We start from the raw sequence: 16,819 nt of genomic DNA on the forward strand, positions 1-16,819 counted from the left end.
AACAAAAACCATGCGGTTTGTTTGTTGTTGTTTTGACTTCGCCCCCACTACCAACAACAACAGTAGAGGGTGGGGAGAATTAGAGGGAGGGGGAGGGAGAAAGAACCAAGGGTGGAGTTACGAGAGAGAGAGAGAAAAACATCACACAGAGATTAAGGTTGGGGGGCTGGAGGGGTGAGCTCATTCACGACTCTTCCCTTGTGTGTGGTGTGTGGTTGAACACGAGTGGGGGGGGGGGGCTAACGTCTGTTGACAGGCATGCTGGCCAGCGAGCTGGCTGGCTGTTCCTCCGGCGGTGAACACGATGACGAGATGGCAACAGGCAGTCAGCGTAGCACGTGCTCTCAGTTGCCATCGCAACCTGCCCTTGGATACAGCGTGCTGGTTGGCCGTTTCTCACTGTTGTTGTTGTGTGAGGCTGATGAAACCTCGTGGGTGAGGGAGGGCAAGCGGTACGGCGTGGAGCTGCTTTTTGGTAGAAAGTGTTGCTAGGCACATTAGAGGTCAGCTAACAAACAAACACTTTTTAATGCTCTAACATTTAATCAACCCACTGACCCCGACTTAAGCAACCTTCCCAGTTTTGATGGTCTTAAACTGGTTGTTTAACTCTTAAATCCAAGAAATACGTCTAATTAAAGACAAAGCAGGATAAGCCACTGATCCCCAAACAATTTAAGTGCAAAAGAAACATTTAAAAAGATTATCCTGACAGTTTAAAGTTGTCTCGCTTGGTTTAAACTGCAATGTGAAACTGACAATGCCGGAACATGTTTGAAACTTCAATGCTTTATTACGCAGATGAGAAAAACATGTAACTTTGAGAACAAAACGAACAATCCAACAATGAGTAAACGCACAGAGAAACAGATGGTAATTTCCACCCATTCTGGAAAATTCAGTCATCATTGGAACAGAATAATGCAAATACTCATCAGTTCCTGCGACGACTGGACGTTTAAAAGCATGTATCCGAGCCTGATTTCAAGGCTCCACACTTGAGGGAGAGAACAAAGAAAAAGTGTGTGTGGCCTTGAGTCGAGTGGCCAGATCAATACAGCATTGTGCTGAGTGAGCAGCCTGTTTGATGAGATCCCGAACAAATAAACATTCTGCTCGTAGCGCGCATTCATTCTGCACTACGACCTACAGGGAAGACGGTGCCATGAGCCGCGAGAGCTGGCAACGTGATTGATTACAAGTGCAGGGAGGCTTTGTTTCACCACTGGTAATCAGGACAAAGCAGAGTGGAAGCTTTGTGTGTGTGTGTGTGTTTTTAGGTGTTGCGGTCAGGACGACTCATATAACTCGAGGAATATGTCACAGATAAAAGCGTTAATGTAAAGGTACAGCTGAGGGGTGTAGATATTAAACATCGCTGTCAGGCGTCATCGCATCCCTCCTGAAGGCCAATCTCGATCTCCTCTAGCCTGTGTGCCATGGACATGACCAGCATTTTCATCTAGGAAAAGATTGGGGGGGGGGGTTCATGGAAAGAGAGAAAAGGATGGTTTAGAAATTGTGTTGCGTTTTGGGCAGGTAGAGGATAGAGAGAGGAGGGAGGGATTCAGAGCGGGGAAGAAACAAAGGGGGAAACGGGACAGGTGGGAAATGAAGGGAGCAGCAGTGAGGAAGAAAGTGGGGAGGAGGAGTAAAGATAATTGGTACAGGGAGACAGTGAAGAAGAATGAGGTAACCCAGAGAGGAAGTGGTCAGGGGCAGACGGGTGTGAGGGGCAGTGAGAGAGTGGGAGGGGTGGGGGAGACAGGTCACTGAGGGTAGAAGATTAAAAACCCAAACAAGTGTCTGCAAGTCACAGACAGACAGACGGAGGGACAGGGAGGCAGACAGACAGAATACATTAAGCATGGCATCAGGAGCCACGAGCATCATCAGATAGCTGAGAACAAAGACCAAGAGCAAAAGGGTTCGGAGAGAGAGCACGAATACCACCTGTGTTTACCAAAACTGCTGCACGATTTTTGTTTGTCGTTTTACATTTTGCAAAGAGAATAAAAACTATCCTCCTATCACACCTTCCTTTCATTTAACAAAATGGGCGCACGCAACAATTTTTTGTTTTGTTTTTTTTTATCTCATAGTCAGTGTACGAGAACTGGTAAAACAGAAACAGACGCCAAATTATTCACTCCGTGCTGCAAACACAGGGACGTGTTTTTCTGTTTTTCTAACTGAGTGGAAGACAATGATGTCAAACTCGTTAAGCATGGAGCTTTTGCACACCTGAGTTACCTGCCAGCCGTTTTTTCCTACGCTTTCTGTTTCTTTGTTTGTTTGTGGTTTTTGTTCGTTGGAAAGCTATGGGATGCTTGACGCAGAAAACTATTTAGGACTCGATAAAGGCTAGGCTCTATGAGCAGAATCGATAACGGCACATGTATCTAGAAAATCTGAGTTACAGTTCTGTCATTTATTTCCCCAAATAATGAGGCAATCCTGATATAAAATGCCAGAAAACAGTAAAACTTGACCTGTACTTTAACTTGGTTAGCAATAAATGTCATAAACATAAACCAAAATTCAGTTAACAGACTAAAATGACACTTTTCAAACTCAAAAACATTAACAACTGATGAAAGTTCAGACCTGTTACTATCAAAACATTTTACTGAGCAATAAAACGTTTAACTTTATACCTACATGAGCCTTGGATTTAAAAAACACCCAGCTAGATATCTTAAAAATTGAAGCCTTAAAGTTGAAACTGGGTTTTTGAAGTGTATCATCTTGATGTAGGGTTTTGTCTGCAAACAAGTATTAATAGAAAGCGGCGATGTTAATATCTGAGCTGATCAAAAAACCTTTATAATCTTGTTACAATGCACCAATAGCTAACAAGACAACCTGCCTATAACCAGAAATTAATATAACTGTTGTGTAGTTATAGTCTGATTAATCTGTAATCTATATAGACAAGCACTAAACACTCAAAGCAAGATGGATTTAAGAAGTAAATCCAACCCAAATATTAACCAAAGCCAGTATGAGGTAAATATCTTCACTTCATTATGCACTTTCCTGGGGTATCCCTTTGTCTGCGTCACACACAGTGTAGTAATATTCTCACAGCAGTGACACTGGTTTAATTTAATCAGATGAACTGGGGGGGTTTTCACGTATATCTTTTGGTGGATCACAAAAATGGAAAAGGAAGAGGGAAGGCAATTATACACAAATACTCAGGTCACGGGCAAAAAAATTTAACAAAGCATTTAACGAACTTTAGACACACCTACAAGTCTTTCTAGATATTTAAAAAGACATACGCTGCTCGTGCTTTGTTTTTCTTGTCCCATAATCAGCATAACCTGTTCCTAATATACTGCTGCACAGATAACATCTCAAAATGCAATGGTTCACATGGTCTGTGATGAAAACTCACAGGTTGGTGCAAAGTGAAAGCAGAGCACCGCGCACACACACCAAGCTACCGTGACAAAAACACTCCATGACCAAAACATGTTTTTCTCCAGCGAAGATTCCTCAGCATGGTCTGTATCACATCTATTGTCCCCGGTGCAAGAGAGTGTGGAAGGGCTGGCAGGCGCTCCTGCGCGCTATCGCCGCCTACTGGCCAATTAGTGGTTTTGTGGGATATTTTAAACAAAGGGTGATTTAGACTTCAACTTTGGGAGTCATTCCACGATTCCCGTGAAAAACCTGACTAGAATTCCTGAGCAGTGATAATGAGAATTATAAGATGACACTAAATTAGGGTAAGGAAATTAAAATTGAGATATTGGATAACTGCAAACAGGAGATTTGGATGTCAACACTGAACCCTAAACATATTAACATCACTGCTATTATTCCAGAGAAAATGGTATAGTGCTTGCATAAGACGAGACGGATAGATGAGGTAATGTCTGATATTAGTGTCTGCCTGCCAGTTACAGCACAAAGGGTTTCCCAGAAGTAAGCTGATGTCACCGTTAGTACAACCTATGCATTGGGCATCAACGAAAGCGCTGCTTGTTGCTAATGAGAAAGTACTATGTCAGAGACAGGTCAATAAAGAAAAACTATTTCAGAGTTTAGACCTGCTGACCAGATTTTGATTTTTTAACATTAATACTTTTTGCAAAGCAACAATACAATTTTAAGGACTAATGTCAACCTGCGTTTGGAGATATAATCAGTTTACAGTGAGCTTTAGAGCAGAAAATCTGCTCATTACGTGAAACATTTTGTTTTTCCCAAAGCAAGACATCATCAGGGAAAGCAGACAAAGAGAAGCAGCAGTAGTAATTTACCTCTGTCAGCTGTTGTTCAACAATGCCTCTGTACTCCAGTGTTACTGGCTGCTCTTTGGGGCCCTCTGCTGCCAACATCTGGCCTCCAGAGCCGAGCACGTAGCTGAAAAAGATTTCCACTGTCAATAAAGTTGTAAAAGGAGGATTCACACCATGAACACATTACGATTAATGGTATTAAATACAATATCATGACCAGAGACAGTACAGCTTATTGCAAAATAACTAAAATATTAATAAAAATTTGTTCTAAAATAACAATATACAACATGTCTCATCTCTTCTGTTTGATATGTAAAATGTCAAAGCTTTGTGTCTCAGTTATTAATCTACTTTAACAAATCACCAAAATATTTTATTCTTTAAATCTTTGTGAAAAGTTGCACGGGAGATTTTACTTCTTCCTCTTCTATTTCATCGTGAGTATATACTAAAGATCCATGTTTTAAGTGGGGGTACACTGCTGGGTACACTGGGTTAGACAACCTTTTTGCCTTCAAGGTTCAAAAAGAGCCACAAGATTTGCTGTAGATTCAAAAAGGTGCTGAAAACACTCCTCAGATATTTTGGTCCATATTTACATGATGGCATCACACAGTTGCTGCAGAATTGTTGGCACATCAATGTTAATTTTCCGTTCCTCCACATCCCAAATTTTCTCTGTTATAGCTTCTCTATAATGCACTGAGCTCATTGTCAGGTTCAACAAACCAACTTGATTGAGATGATTTGAGCTTTGCAATGTGATGCATTATCCGCATGGAGTCATCAGAAAAGTAGTGAATTCATGAACCATGTTTTGTTGTTGTTTAAACTAAAGTCTGTCCCAAAAACGCACCTGTCGATGTCAGCGACACTGAAACAGAAGGTAAACCTCTTGTGGTCCAGGTTCTTAGGGGTGGATGTGTACACCATGCCAAGCACAGAATGGCAGCCTCGACAGATGAGATCCACAACCAAACTGTAGAGAAATTAAAGGAGGAAAAAACACAACATTCAAACAGAGAAACAGATTTACTCCAACAAGGACACACATACATATATATAAAAAATGCCAAAAGAATGGCTTACCCTGCTCCTGCCCCGATGGACGTTGTGGAATCAGGCATGCACATGTGGTATTACTGCTCTACCTGTACTAAAACTGCAACGCTTCAGAGGTAGATCTATCTCAGAGTCCACTGCAGTTATCTGACAACTATCAACACTTTTCATAGCTGAAAAGGCTGTTCACAGAGTACTGAATATTAATGGAAAGTTTGCATGAAGAGGAAAAGTGTGGTAGGAAAAAGTGAACTAGCAGGAGGGATCATTGCAGACTTGATTGTCAAGAAAGGTTGATTCAAGAACTTGGGAGATCTTCACAGTGCTCTGAGGTTGCTGTCACCACACACAGACATCCTCGGCGAAGGACCGGCAACTGTTGTACTCCACATATCAAGCCTTTCCTTGGCTAGAGACAACTGAAGCATCTACAGCACATTCTTCCATCTGCTGATCACCTGATGTTATTGCTGTGCTCGATGGGTCAGCTAACTCCCCTGACTTGAATCAGAGAGAGAATCGGTGGGGATTTGTCAACAGGAAGATGACAAACACCCCATAACACAGACCAGCTGAAAGCCACCATCAAAGCAACCTTTGCTTCAAGAACACCTCAGCAGTGCAAGAAGATGATCACCTGCTACCTATGCATCAAGCTTTTCAAGGGCCACAGAACTGAGTGAGGAGTGTGAGAGGTCCATCCAGGTGATGTGACTGAAACAAAAACACTATCTGTTCAACCTGATTCCACAATCCTCTCAGGAAGTTTTTATGAGTAATTTCAGACTTCTAAAGTCAACTCCCACATGGTTGTAGAATTTGACACTAGCATCAATCAAAAAAGGGAAATCCAAGTCTTTACTGAAATTAGAGACCATCTTGAGTTTTCAAGGTTCAAGGTTCTTTATTTGTCACATGTATAGTTATACAAGTATAACACACAGTGAAATGTAACCTGACACGCTCCTCGACATGTGCAAAAATGGGGGGGGGGGGGGGGGGGGGGGGGGGAGGAAGAACATATATATATATATATAGTATATACATTGGGTGAATGTGCAGTGGTAGCAGCAAGCAGGTGAATTCTGTACATTAATATCAGAATCAGAATCAGAATACTTTATTGATCCCTGGGGGAAATTATTATTATAGACATCTGACTATTTTACAGAATAGACAATATAAACATATTTAAAATTAAAGGAATTTGAAATGTACATTGTTCCTTGGTTTAGAGTGTCTGGAAGAGAGTCCTGTCTCAGTCAATTATAGATGATGTGAGAGGGCGGGTGTGTGTGTTTAGGGCACGGATGGCTTGGGGATAGAAGCTCCTCTTGAGTCTCTCTGTCCTTGCCCTAATGGACTTGATTAAATAAGAAATCATAAAAGACTCCTATGTGCAAGTTCTGGTGCTTTCATCCACTTGTGAACATTGTAAGTTTTGTGCTACACTAGTATTAACTAGTAGTAAACTAGGTGGTAGTAAAGGACTGGAATACATATTTTACTGCTGGGCATCATCTTACCAGAGAGACTTTTTACTTGCTTCGTACAGTCGGTTCTCCTTTCCAATCATGACATTGTCAGTGACCCCTAAGGATAAAAAATAGGTCAGCTGAACGCAGCTCAAAAATCTGTAAATTCACATCCTGTAAATAAGCACACCAGGCCATCAGTCTTTTCATTCATTTTAACATGTATCTCCTTTTAAAGTAATAAATATGAAAGGTAAAATGCATGTCAGAAGGGCACTTTCATTAGTTGAGGCACAAAGTTACAGATATATTAACACCGACTTTAAGTAGTGGGTGTTTTTACTCAAATACTTATTTAATCTATTAACTTTTTTCATTTTTTACATTTGAAGTTCACATAAGAAAATAATATTTACATTTCTGTTAAATTCTTTATGATTGTTTTGCCCTTTTGAAAATTTCAGAAGCAGTTTAAATAGTTAACTTTGTAAAATGGGTACAATGCACAAACAATCAAGCATTGATAACATATAGTTAATATTGCTGGTGCTGGGGTGGGTGGTAGGCGTTGAGCCTACAAGGGGGCCCCAAATCAAACTCTGGACCCATAACAACTTGGGCCGGCTCTGGGCTAAAAGGGCAAACAATCTCCCAAGCCAAACTTACGCTTCAGTCTGATTTGGTTTAGATCATCTTCACTTCCATCCCAGGACAATGAATCGCCGACAGGCAGCTTGCATTTCGCGCAGATGAAGACCACAGGTCCGTCATCGCCGTTCTCCTCCTCGTTCTCGGTGGGGCGGAAAAGCTTTTCCCCGACCGTGGTGGAGTCTATGCTGGACGCGTCAAACGTGGAGTTATTTACACTTTTACTATAAGATTTTTCCAACTGTTTCCTCGTCGCCATTTCTACTCGCTTTTTCAAACAAGCTATTTTGAACTTCGGCGGGTTGTTGACGGTGAAGTAACCATCCGAGAGGTATCCGACGATACGAAACGTTAACCTGCACGCACTTCCGCTTTCGTCCTTCCACTCGGATGCATTTTTTTTTAATAATAATTTTAAATATGAATATTTGTTAGCTTGTTGTTGTTTGTTGGCCGTTAACGTATTTATTTATTAGCTTGTGGCACTCAGCCCGGTGAGAACAAAGCGTATATCAGTGGCGATTCTGTTGGGTCTCTGGGCAAATAAATAAATGAAAAATAAAAACAAATCACAGGGGCCACCTCTAACCAACATTCATCATTCACTGTGTTATAATTAATCTGACACCAACAATAAAAACAGCAGGTCAGGTAAAACGTTACTAAAAGTAGTGAAACTCCAAAGAGTAATTAAATTCTGTTTTATTTATACAGCACCAAATCACAAAACCTGTTGTCTCAACGCACACAGAGATGAGTAGAGATGGTGAAGGTGAATGAGAATAAATACCTAGGATCAGTCATCCAAAGCAACAAACAATACACATGAGATGTGAAGAACACAGTGCAAGCATGGTGGATATGAATGTAAAGCGGGAGGGATAGCAGCGAGCGTGAAAGAGAAGCTTTGGAAGATTCTAGTGAGATGTGCCATGATATTTGGTTTGGAGGCAGTGGCACTCCCAAAAAGACCAGAGGTGGCTAAACTGAAGATACTAAAGTCTTCATAGGAATAGTTCAGGTTGAACATTTTGGAGACAAAGTTAGAGAAGCACAGCTGAGATGATTTGGACATAGGAGGAATGGTGGACACAGTGGGGAAAGGATGATGAATATGAAACTACCAGGGAGAAGGGAAAGAGGAAGACCAAAGAGAATATTCAGCGATGTAGTGAAGGAAGACATGCAGAAGGTTGTTGTGACAGAAGAGGATGCTAGGGATAGGATGAGATGGAAGCATATGGTCTGTTGTAATGACCCCTAAAGTAAGGAGTTGAAAGAAGAAGAAAATGTCAGAGTTTGAGACTGAATCCAGACTGATTCAGAACAATAATACAACAAAAGAGCCAATATCACTTGTGAAAAATGTGACCAAAGTGGAAAAGTTAAAAATTTAAGACATTCCCTCCACATTTTTATTTAGGTAGGTTCATGTTGTTTTGTTAATTTGTTGAAATTGTAATTTTTAGTTTTATTTCAAGAGTTGTAGCTTTGAGTTTAGCTTTGGTTAGCTCTAACAATCCAAGTCTACAAGTCTCTTTAGTTCCGTCGAACTGAACGGAAATGGAGGCGATCTATTTTAAGTTTTTCTTCATCTTTGTTTGCCCACAGGAAACGTGAACCGGAAACAGTGTTTTGGAAAAAGTTTTTTTTAATATATATTTTTATTTAACTTACCAACTGTGATTGATTACGCCTGTTTATCTTTTATTTAATTTTGTATTATGAAATATCTTAGAAAATATAGAAAAAACATATGTCTCTCGTTTGTTACTTGACGTGGTTTTGCCCTGTGTTCTCATTGGCCGGTAACCAGGAAGTTTTTGGGATGATTTCGGGGGCGCGAAAACATTTGCAGTTTTCGAGAAGACGTTTGTTTTGGTTTGTGACGACCTTTCAGTAGTCATGTGTGAGAAGATTAAGAAGGTATTTTTCTGTTTCGGGAGCATATCCCGCTGACTGCTTTTGCTGCCCCGTGTTTATATGTTCCTGCTTGTTGTGGCATCCTCAGGTGAACAGCTGGCTCGGCGCCGTGTTTGGTGAGCAGGTTGTGCCACAGTTTGAAGTCAACACACGGACAGTGGACATCCTGTACCAGCTCGCCCAGTCCAGCGAAGCCCGCTGCAGTGACACAGCCCTCCTTATAGAGGACCTCAAACAGAAAGCTGCAGAGTACCAGGCTGAGGGTGAGTAATTTACAGGCAGTTATACAAAGTTCATTTAATCTAGGGAGGGGAGATAAATATGCTGTGGGTTTAAGACAGCATCCAAGTGCACTTGCACTAATTTTAAAGGCATTTAGCAGGTCACAGTGTAATAGAAGGACAGTTAAAGTTCAGGGATATCAGTCTGTCCGAGCAGGAGGCAGAAACTGCTGATAGGGTAGATGCAGGTCATTCACAGGCAGCAGAGAGTGTGCGACTTCTCCAGGATGGTACATCACTACGGTTTGCTGTATCTTCCATCGTGGTCTCAAAACAGTGGTGACACAAGGAGAGCTGGACAGGGTTGAAGGGCATCCACCGAGCAGTGAGATCAGTATCGGCCCCTTTGTGTGAGGAGGGACAAAAGGAGTGCTGCCAGAGCCCTGCAAAATTACCTCCAGTGGGCTAATCATGTGCATGTTTTGTTACCAAACCTAAACACACAAACTATGACGGTGGCATTAAGGTCCTTTAGTGGGACCTGTGCTCACAACCGAACACCATGCAGATTAACTGGCATTCGCCTGAGAACACCAGAACTGGCAGGTCCTCCCACCAGCGTCCCGTTTTCCTCACAGATGATGTTGCAGGCAATGAAACGTTCACCATGGTTACTCCAAACTCTTTCAGGACTGACTTTTGCACATGGCTATTATGTGATGGATGAGAAATTAAAAATTCAAAGTGCCTACAACCTTTACACTGTAACGTGTGGTGTATTATAAAGTGTGTTTACATTATACTTGGAATACAGAAACACATTTGTCTAGACTTAAACTAGTGAACAGATACTGATAGTGAAGTAATAAACAGTATACAATGATTTCTACATTAAAACCATTTAACTGTTCATCTTAGTTTTCTCTTTGTATGTTTGCCTGATGCCTCATCTGTTTTACTTTTGCACTGTGGTACTCTTCCTCTGATGCATATCGGCCAAAAGTATTTAAAAAAAATCCAAGTTGTTACAAATAATATTAATAAGCCTTTATTTATAATGATTTACTTTTCTCTGTGCTGTTTATGTGAGACATTAACTTCCACCTTAAAGTTTTCAGTGTTTTCTCCACTCAGGTGCTCATCTCCAGGATGTTCTTCTACAAAGTGTTGGCCTGTCCTCTGCCAGTTTGTCAAAGCCAGTTGCTGACTGCTTATCTGCTTTAGTAGACAATGCTATGGTGCTTGGAGTGAGAGACACTTCACTGGGCAGGTCTGTTTTGTTTTTTTTTCTTCAATGAAGTTGGCCAGGTTAAAAAAACAGGGTGAGATAAACTGGCTCGTGTCTCGTCATCTTGTGTGCAGCTTTATGCCAGCCGTAAACAACCTCACTAGTGAACTTCTGGAAGCGGAGAAGTCAAATAGAAGACTTGAGAGAGAGCTCCGGGCCCTCAGAAAGAGACTCGGGGCAACTCTGGTGCTCCGGGGAAGTTTACAAGAGTAGGTAACTCACCTGTTCTTATATGGATGATATGTAGCATATTTTGTAATACTGGCAATCTTAATTTTCAGGGATATCAACAAAACTGTCAAAGCTCAGGCAGTGGAGAGCGCTAAAGCTGAGGAGAAGCTGCTCAAAATGGATTTTGTGACAGCAAAGGCGAACGAGCTCAGTAACAGACGGGAGCGGTGGGAGGTATGTTGTTTGTGTTTCATTAGGTATACCTTGTTAGTGCAGGGTTGGACCCCTTTTTTCTCATGAGACCAGGCTTTTTTTTTTCATATCATTTTTCATATCTTTTTTTAGAAATCCAATTTTTTCTTAGCCCAGGCAAATTGTCGCCTCAGTTTCCTGATCTTAGCTGACAGGAGTGGCACCCAGTGTAGTCTTCTTCTGCTGTAGCTCATCTGCTGCAAGCTTAGTTGTATTATATTCAGAGAGGTTCTTCTGAATACCTTGGTTGTAATGGGTGGTTATTTGAGTTACTTCCTGTCAGCTCAATGCAGTCTGGTCCTTCCCGTCTGGCCGCAATGAGGCGTTTTCAGCCAGAAGCTAGAATAATACAGTACTCCTGTCTGCACCTCCAACCATCAACCAGGTTCAAAGTCACTTTAATCCCATTTCTTGCTCATTCTGATGCTGTGTTTGAACTTCAGCAGATGGTCTTGATGCTCTGAGTTGTGATTGGCTACTTGTACTTGCATTACCAGTACTCCAGTAGGCAGACTGAATAATGTGTATATTGCAGTGATATCTGAGGCAGTTTGAAAAAGAAAGAAGAGCTAATGATAATAATGCCTGTAACATTTTTGCAGAACTCATCAAGATATTTAAAAGTGCTCTGTGTTTCTTTGTGTTGACTCAATTAATTGGAGGTTTGCTTTGGATGAGAAACTATAACAAAATGTACAAATAAGTTTTTGCCCTGCAGCTTTAGAGGTACAGTTACCCTCCAGTTACAGTAAAAATATCCATCATCAGAAGCCAAAAAGATCAATTTTATGTATATAAAACTCTAAGAATGGTCATAGTAAAGGAGAAAAGATGCAGAAGAAAAAGTATTTTTTAAAAACGTTTGGGATGGTATGAAGTGTTGACGACACTACCACAAAAAAGAGATAGTTTTCAAAAAATATAAGAAAAGGTGTAGAAAAATGCACTGTTTTCCTCATTGGGATGACCAGTTTTCCAGTTTTTTTGTTATGCATCAGTGTTTGATCTCCCAGATATAATGTGTGCACCACGTTACAGTTTAGAGAACAGAGATGTTTCTGCAGAACAGGTCCAAGAGTTCCTGTTAATGTCAGGAGGGAGCAGATATTCTAAAGAGCACTGATTTTATTCTGCTCTTTCTGTCCTGCAGGCTCAGCTTGTATCCAGGAACATGGACAAGTCTATCACCCACCAGGCTCTTGTGCAGCTGTCAGAGGTATTTCAGCTTTTCCACATGCGCCCCCATTCATTGCCATGGAAATGAAAATGTAATACCGTCTGCTTAGAGGGTCTGAAAGTGTCATCTTATTTTTCTCTCTACAGGAAGTCACCGAGCTGAAAAAAGAAATAATCCCCTTAAAGAAGAAACTGGAGCCCTACATGGACCTGAGCCCGGTATGTTTGTTTTCACTCTGTTACTGACTTTTAAATACTCCACGACCAAACCCCTTAATCTGTTTTTATCCTTTTGGGTAATGTTTTTTGCGCACAAATGACTTTATTAAAACCAACCTGAAGGAAAGGGTTGAACCGTGTTCAGACGTGTGGAAACAAACTTCCTGAATTTGGGTTTCTGAATTTTGTTTTTCCTCCTCTAAACAGAGCCCGTCTCTGGCTCAAGTGAAGATAGAAGAGGCAAAAAGAGAGCTGGTAAGCATCCTAAAAACTCGCTCAATAATGGATGAGATGTGGTGGCTGATTTATTGAATTTGATCCTATTTCTTTTTTTTGTTTTCAGGCTGCACTTGATTCCCAGCTTGAGATGAATGTGGATTTTAAATGAAGATTTGTCTAATGTTACTGTATTATTTACTGTGTTTGTTAAATAATAAAAGTCACTTAAATTTCTTTGCTTTGACACCCACCTTCTGGCTTCTTTTTATGCAACCCAACAGATCTGTGCAGAGACAAGTCTCCTTGTGCTCTAAAAGTAAGAGCTGCTTAGAGGCACTTTTTTCAAAACTTCCAGCTTTAAAGTCTTGTCAATATTATTCTTTATATTTCTCTTTATTTCACAGTTACCTATTAGAGTATTTATTAGAGAACAAAAACATTTGGCTTCATCTGTTTTCTGTTCCTCCACCTCTTCCTGTTTGTTACAGACATCATTAACACTAATCAAGAGCGTTGTCTTTATTTTCTGTTCACTGCAGTCTAATTGAGGGGTTGTTTCCCCTCCAAAGAAGTACTAACAACATGTCGTGAGAGTCTGATCTTTCTCCCCAAATACAGAGACGGTAGATGGCATTAAATGAATAGCTTTGTTGTGATGGCAACATATTTAAAAAAACAGGATTTGGTAACCACGCAAAAGATGTTTGTCTCCCAAACACTTTTAGCAGGAATGTCAAACTCCTCTTGCATCATGGGCTACATACAGCCCACCTTGATCTTTAGTGGGCTGGACCAGAGAAGCTTCTCAAATCTGCCAACACAACTAAATTGTAAGAAGTAAATGTGTGAAAATAACAGGAAAGGTTGTGGTATTTCACTGCCCAAAAAAGTGAAACTTTATATTATTTCATTATTTTTCTATTGCTTATTTACTTTGGTGTAGTATAAATGGCCATGGTGGAGGTCTTTATCTGTAGAAGAACTCTTTTGCAAGAATATCAGATTACTCAATTAACTGGTCAAAATCTACAGTCCTACCGATTAATTGCTCCTTCCATAATTCCTCTTCTACACCACTGCAATCGGGAAATTTAAAATATTTAGGTATTAATGTTTCTCCCAAGCTTGCAGATCTAACTAAATTAAACCATATCCCACTTTTAAAGAAGGTAGAAGATGATCTGGCTAGATGGAAATGTCTACCCATATCACTCATGGGAAGGGTTGCCGCTATAAAAATGATGGTCTTACCAAAAATAAATTATTTATTCTCAATGATCCCAACTAAACCGCCACAAGATTGGTTCAGATCTCTAGATTCATGTATGTCCAAATTCCTTTGGAAAAATAAACCCCCACGTATAAGCTTAAAAACACTACAAAAGACCAAGGATAAAGGAGGACTAGAACTGCCTAACTTTCAGCACTACTTCTTAGCCAACAGGCTTCAGTTTATCTCAGGATGGCTAAAACACACCCTCTTAGATGAACCTTGGCTAGATGTAGAACAAGCACTCTGCAATAATCTAGAGATCTCAGACCTACCATTTATCAGCTCAAACATCCAACGACATGAATGCTTTAAAAGCATCAACATCAGCTCTTCTCTGACAGCATGGTGGGAGTTTCTAAAATTGACGGCGTCTTCATTAATCCCATGCAAACGTACACCTATCTGGAACAACCCTGACATATTACAAAACAATAATATGATAAACTTTTCAGATTGGAGTGATAAAGGAATCAAATATTTAGAACATATACTAGAAGGAACAGAATTTATTTCATTTGACGGACTAGTTACACAATATGGGATCAACAAGAAAAGATTTTTAGAATATCAACAAATTAAATCCATAGTAAAAAAGAAATTTAAACCGGGTCAAGTTGAACTACAAACACCACCAAGTGTGGTTCAATTTCTTACTCTTAAACCCCCCAAATTACTATCCAAAATATACAGAATGCTTTCTAAAACAGATGAATCAATATCACTTCCTATTGCAAAATGGGAAGCGGATTTATCAGTTAACTTAGACCTAAACTTCTGGTCTCAGATTTGCTTAAAAACCTTTCATCTAATTAGAAATCCCAGTCTTCAATTAATTCAATACAAAATATTACATAGAGTGCACTATACAGGTCATCGGATGTTCAAGATGGGCTTTACGTCTACCAACAACTGCTCACACTGCCAAACCAATTCACCAGACAATTACATTCACGCTCTTTGGTTCTGTCCACCAGTTCAGAAGTTTTGGCGCGAGATATGTGAAGACTTATCGAAGTGTCTGAAATGTAACATTCCAACTTCCCCCTTAGTGTGTTTGTTGGGCAGCTTAGATAATGTCACTTCAGAAAAGAATATCGCCCATATGGTTTTCACTGCCCTATGCATAGCCAAGAAAACAGTCCTCATGAACTGGAAAAATAAAAATAATCTTAATTCTAACCAATATAGAAATTATCTATTAGATTACATTAGTCTTGATACAGCCTCTGCCACCACATCAGATCAATTGCTCTGGGCTCCTTTGATCAGCTCCATCACCTAGTGGGGGTGGGGGGGTCATAGTTTGGTCCCGCCTTCACTGTTGTGATTGGTGTGGGGGTAGGGACAGGCTTAGGGCGTCGGGGGGTTCCCCGGAGGCATCTTCCTTGGGGGGCTCAACCCGGGGTAGCGGTCATGTCCGGTTAGGGGCTCTGTTGGCTCTCCGGTGACTGTTTCCTCGCGGCTGCGTGCAGCGGGGCTAGGGGAGGGTCTGTGCTGACGGACGTGGGTTACTGACCTGGTAGCCTGGCTGCCCCTGGGTGGGTCCGGGATGGGCGTGAGGTTCTGGGGGCGCTCCGTCTCTGGGCTGGGACCCGGACTGGGCCTCGGGGGCTTGGGTCCTGGTTGGTGTGTTGCCGGGGTTGTGGGCGGGTGGGTGCATGGGGGCCCAGCCCTGGAGCAGGGTGCCGCCGGTGCGTCGAGCCACCTGGGGGGCTCTTCAACTGGTGGGGGAGATTGTCACATCTTGCAGGAGCTTTCCTCTCCTCAGGAGCTCCCTCTGCAGGAGGGGGAGATACAGGAGAGGTGGAGGAAGATCTCAGCCTGGGTGTTTATTGTCTTATGTAGTCTGGAAGATGAGTGGATGGTGGGGTGGGTGCAGTTTTCTCTGTGGTGGGGTTGGGTGGACTGTCCCGGGCTCTGTGGGGCCGGGCGGCGCTGCTGCACTGGGCCCGGTCTGGATGGGCCTGGGCCCCCTTTCCCTGGCGGGTCGCGGAGTATGGGGGTGCCTACTGGGGTCAGCGGGGGAGCTGGCCCCAGGGAGGGGTCACTTGCCCCTCCCTTCCTTCCCTCCCCATCTCCAGCTGCCTCCCTCTTCCCGCTCCACCACAACCACCCACACATGCAGGGCCTTGGAGTAGGGGTATGTCACCAGGGTGCAGAGGAGGCTACCCCCCCTCTGTCCCCTTCTGGCTGCCTCTGCCTCAATTTTATCCCACAACTTAGACATTCACATTACTCACACTCTCATTACACATACATATAGGATCTTGGGGGTGGGCACGATACACGGAGTCCAAAGTACCATCAGGGTGTACACCCCACCCCTGGCATCGTTGCCCACCTCTCAATTTTAAATACACGTAGACATTGAGGGCTAGCAGGAGGGACCATGCGCTTACCTGCTGCTCTCTGGCAGGTAGCTCCATGCCCTCCTGGGTTTTAAATGCACCTTAGAACACACATGCATCAACATTACAATGAGCGGGTGGAGGGAGGTTTGGAGTCTTCTCTCACCCCCGTTCTCTGCGACCTGCTGGAGCAGGGGGGCTAGGAGGAGGAGTTGGCCGTCCGACTGCGGTCTGGAGTGTGGAGCCTTCCTGCTGCTGCGGAGTCGGGGCGGTCTGCCTCCCCCCACC

General features: G+C 42.2%; 2 protein-coding genes across 2 annotated transcripts; one reads left to right on the plus strand and one right to left on the minus strand.

Moving 5' to 3' along the window:
* Nucleotides 1-689: 689 nt before the first annotated feature.
* On the minus strand, nt 690-7,887 carry mis18a (MIS18 kinetochore protein A). The gene is made up of 5 exons (XM_086308826.1): nt 7,460-7,887; nt 6,845-6,911; nt 5,113-5,235; nt 4,275-4,377; nt 690-1,462 (listed from the first exon to the last, which is right to left on the minus strand). Exons 1-5 carry the CDS (start codon nt 7,698-7,700, stop codon nt 1,382-1,384), a joined length of 615 nt encoding a protein of 204 aa, XP_086164952.1. The 5' UTR covers nt 7,701-7,887; the 3' UTR covers nt 690-1,381.
* Nucleotides 7,888-9,233: 1,346 nt separating this feature from the next.
* haus1 (HAUS augmin-like complex, subunit 1) lies at nt 9,234-13,144 on the plus strand. Its single transcript, XM_086308825.1, has 9 exons — nt 9,234-9,367; nt 9,453-9,627; nt 10,720-10,855; nt 10,948-11,082; nt 11,155-11,278; nt 12,447-12,512; nt 12,620-12,691; nt 12,899-12,946; nt 13,035-13,144. The coding sequence occupies exons 1-9, from the start codon at nt 9,347-9,349 to the stop codon at nt 13,077-13,079; spliced, it is 822 nt and encodes a 273-aa protein (XP_086164951.1). The 5' UTR covers nt 9,234-9,346; the 3' UTR covers nt 13,080-13,144.
* The last annotated feature ends 3,675 nt before the right edge of the window (nt 13,145-16,819 follow it).

The sequence above is a fragment of the Aulonocara sp. 'chitande type north' Nkhata Bay genome, linkage group LG10 (assembly GCF_057382095.1).
Source record: "Aulonocara sp. 'chitande type north' Nkhata Bay isolate Kocher_YH1m ecotype deep benthic linkage group LG10, A_spYH_male_GT1.1, whole genome shotgun sequence".
NCBI lineage: Eukaryota > Metazoa > Chordata > Actinopteri > Cichliformes > Cichlidae > Aulonocara > Aulonocara sp. 'chitande type north' Nkhata Bay.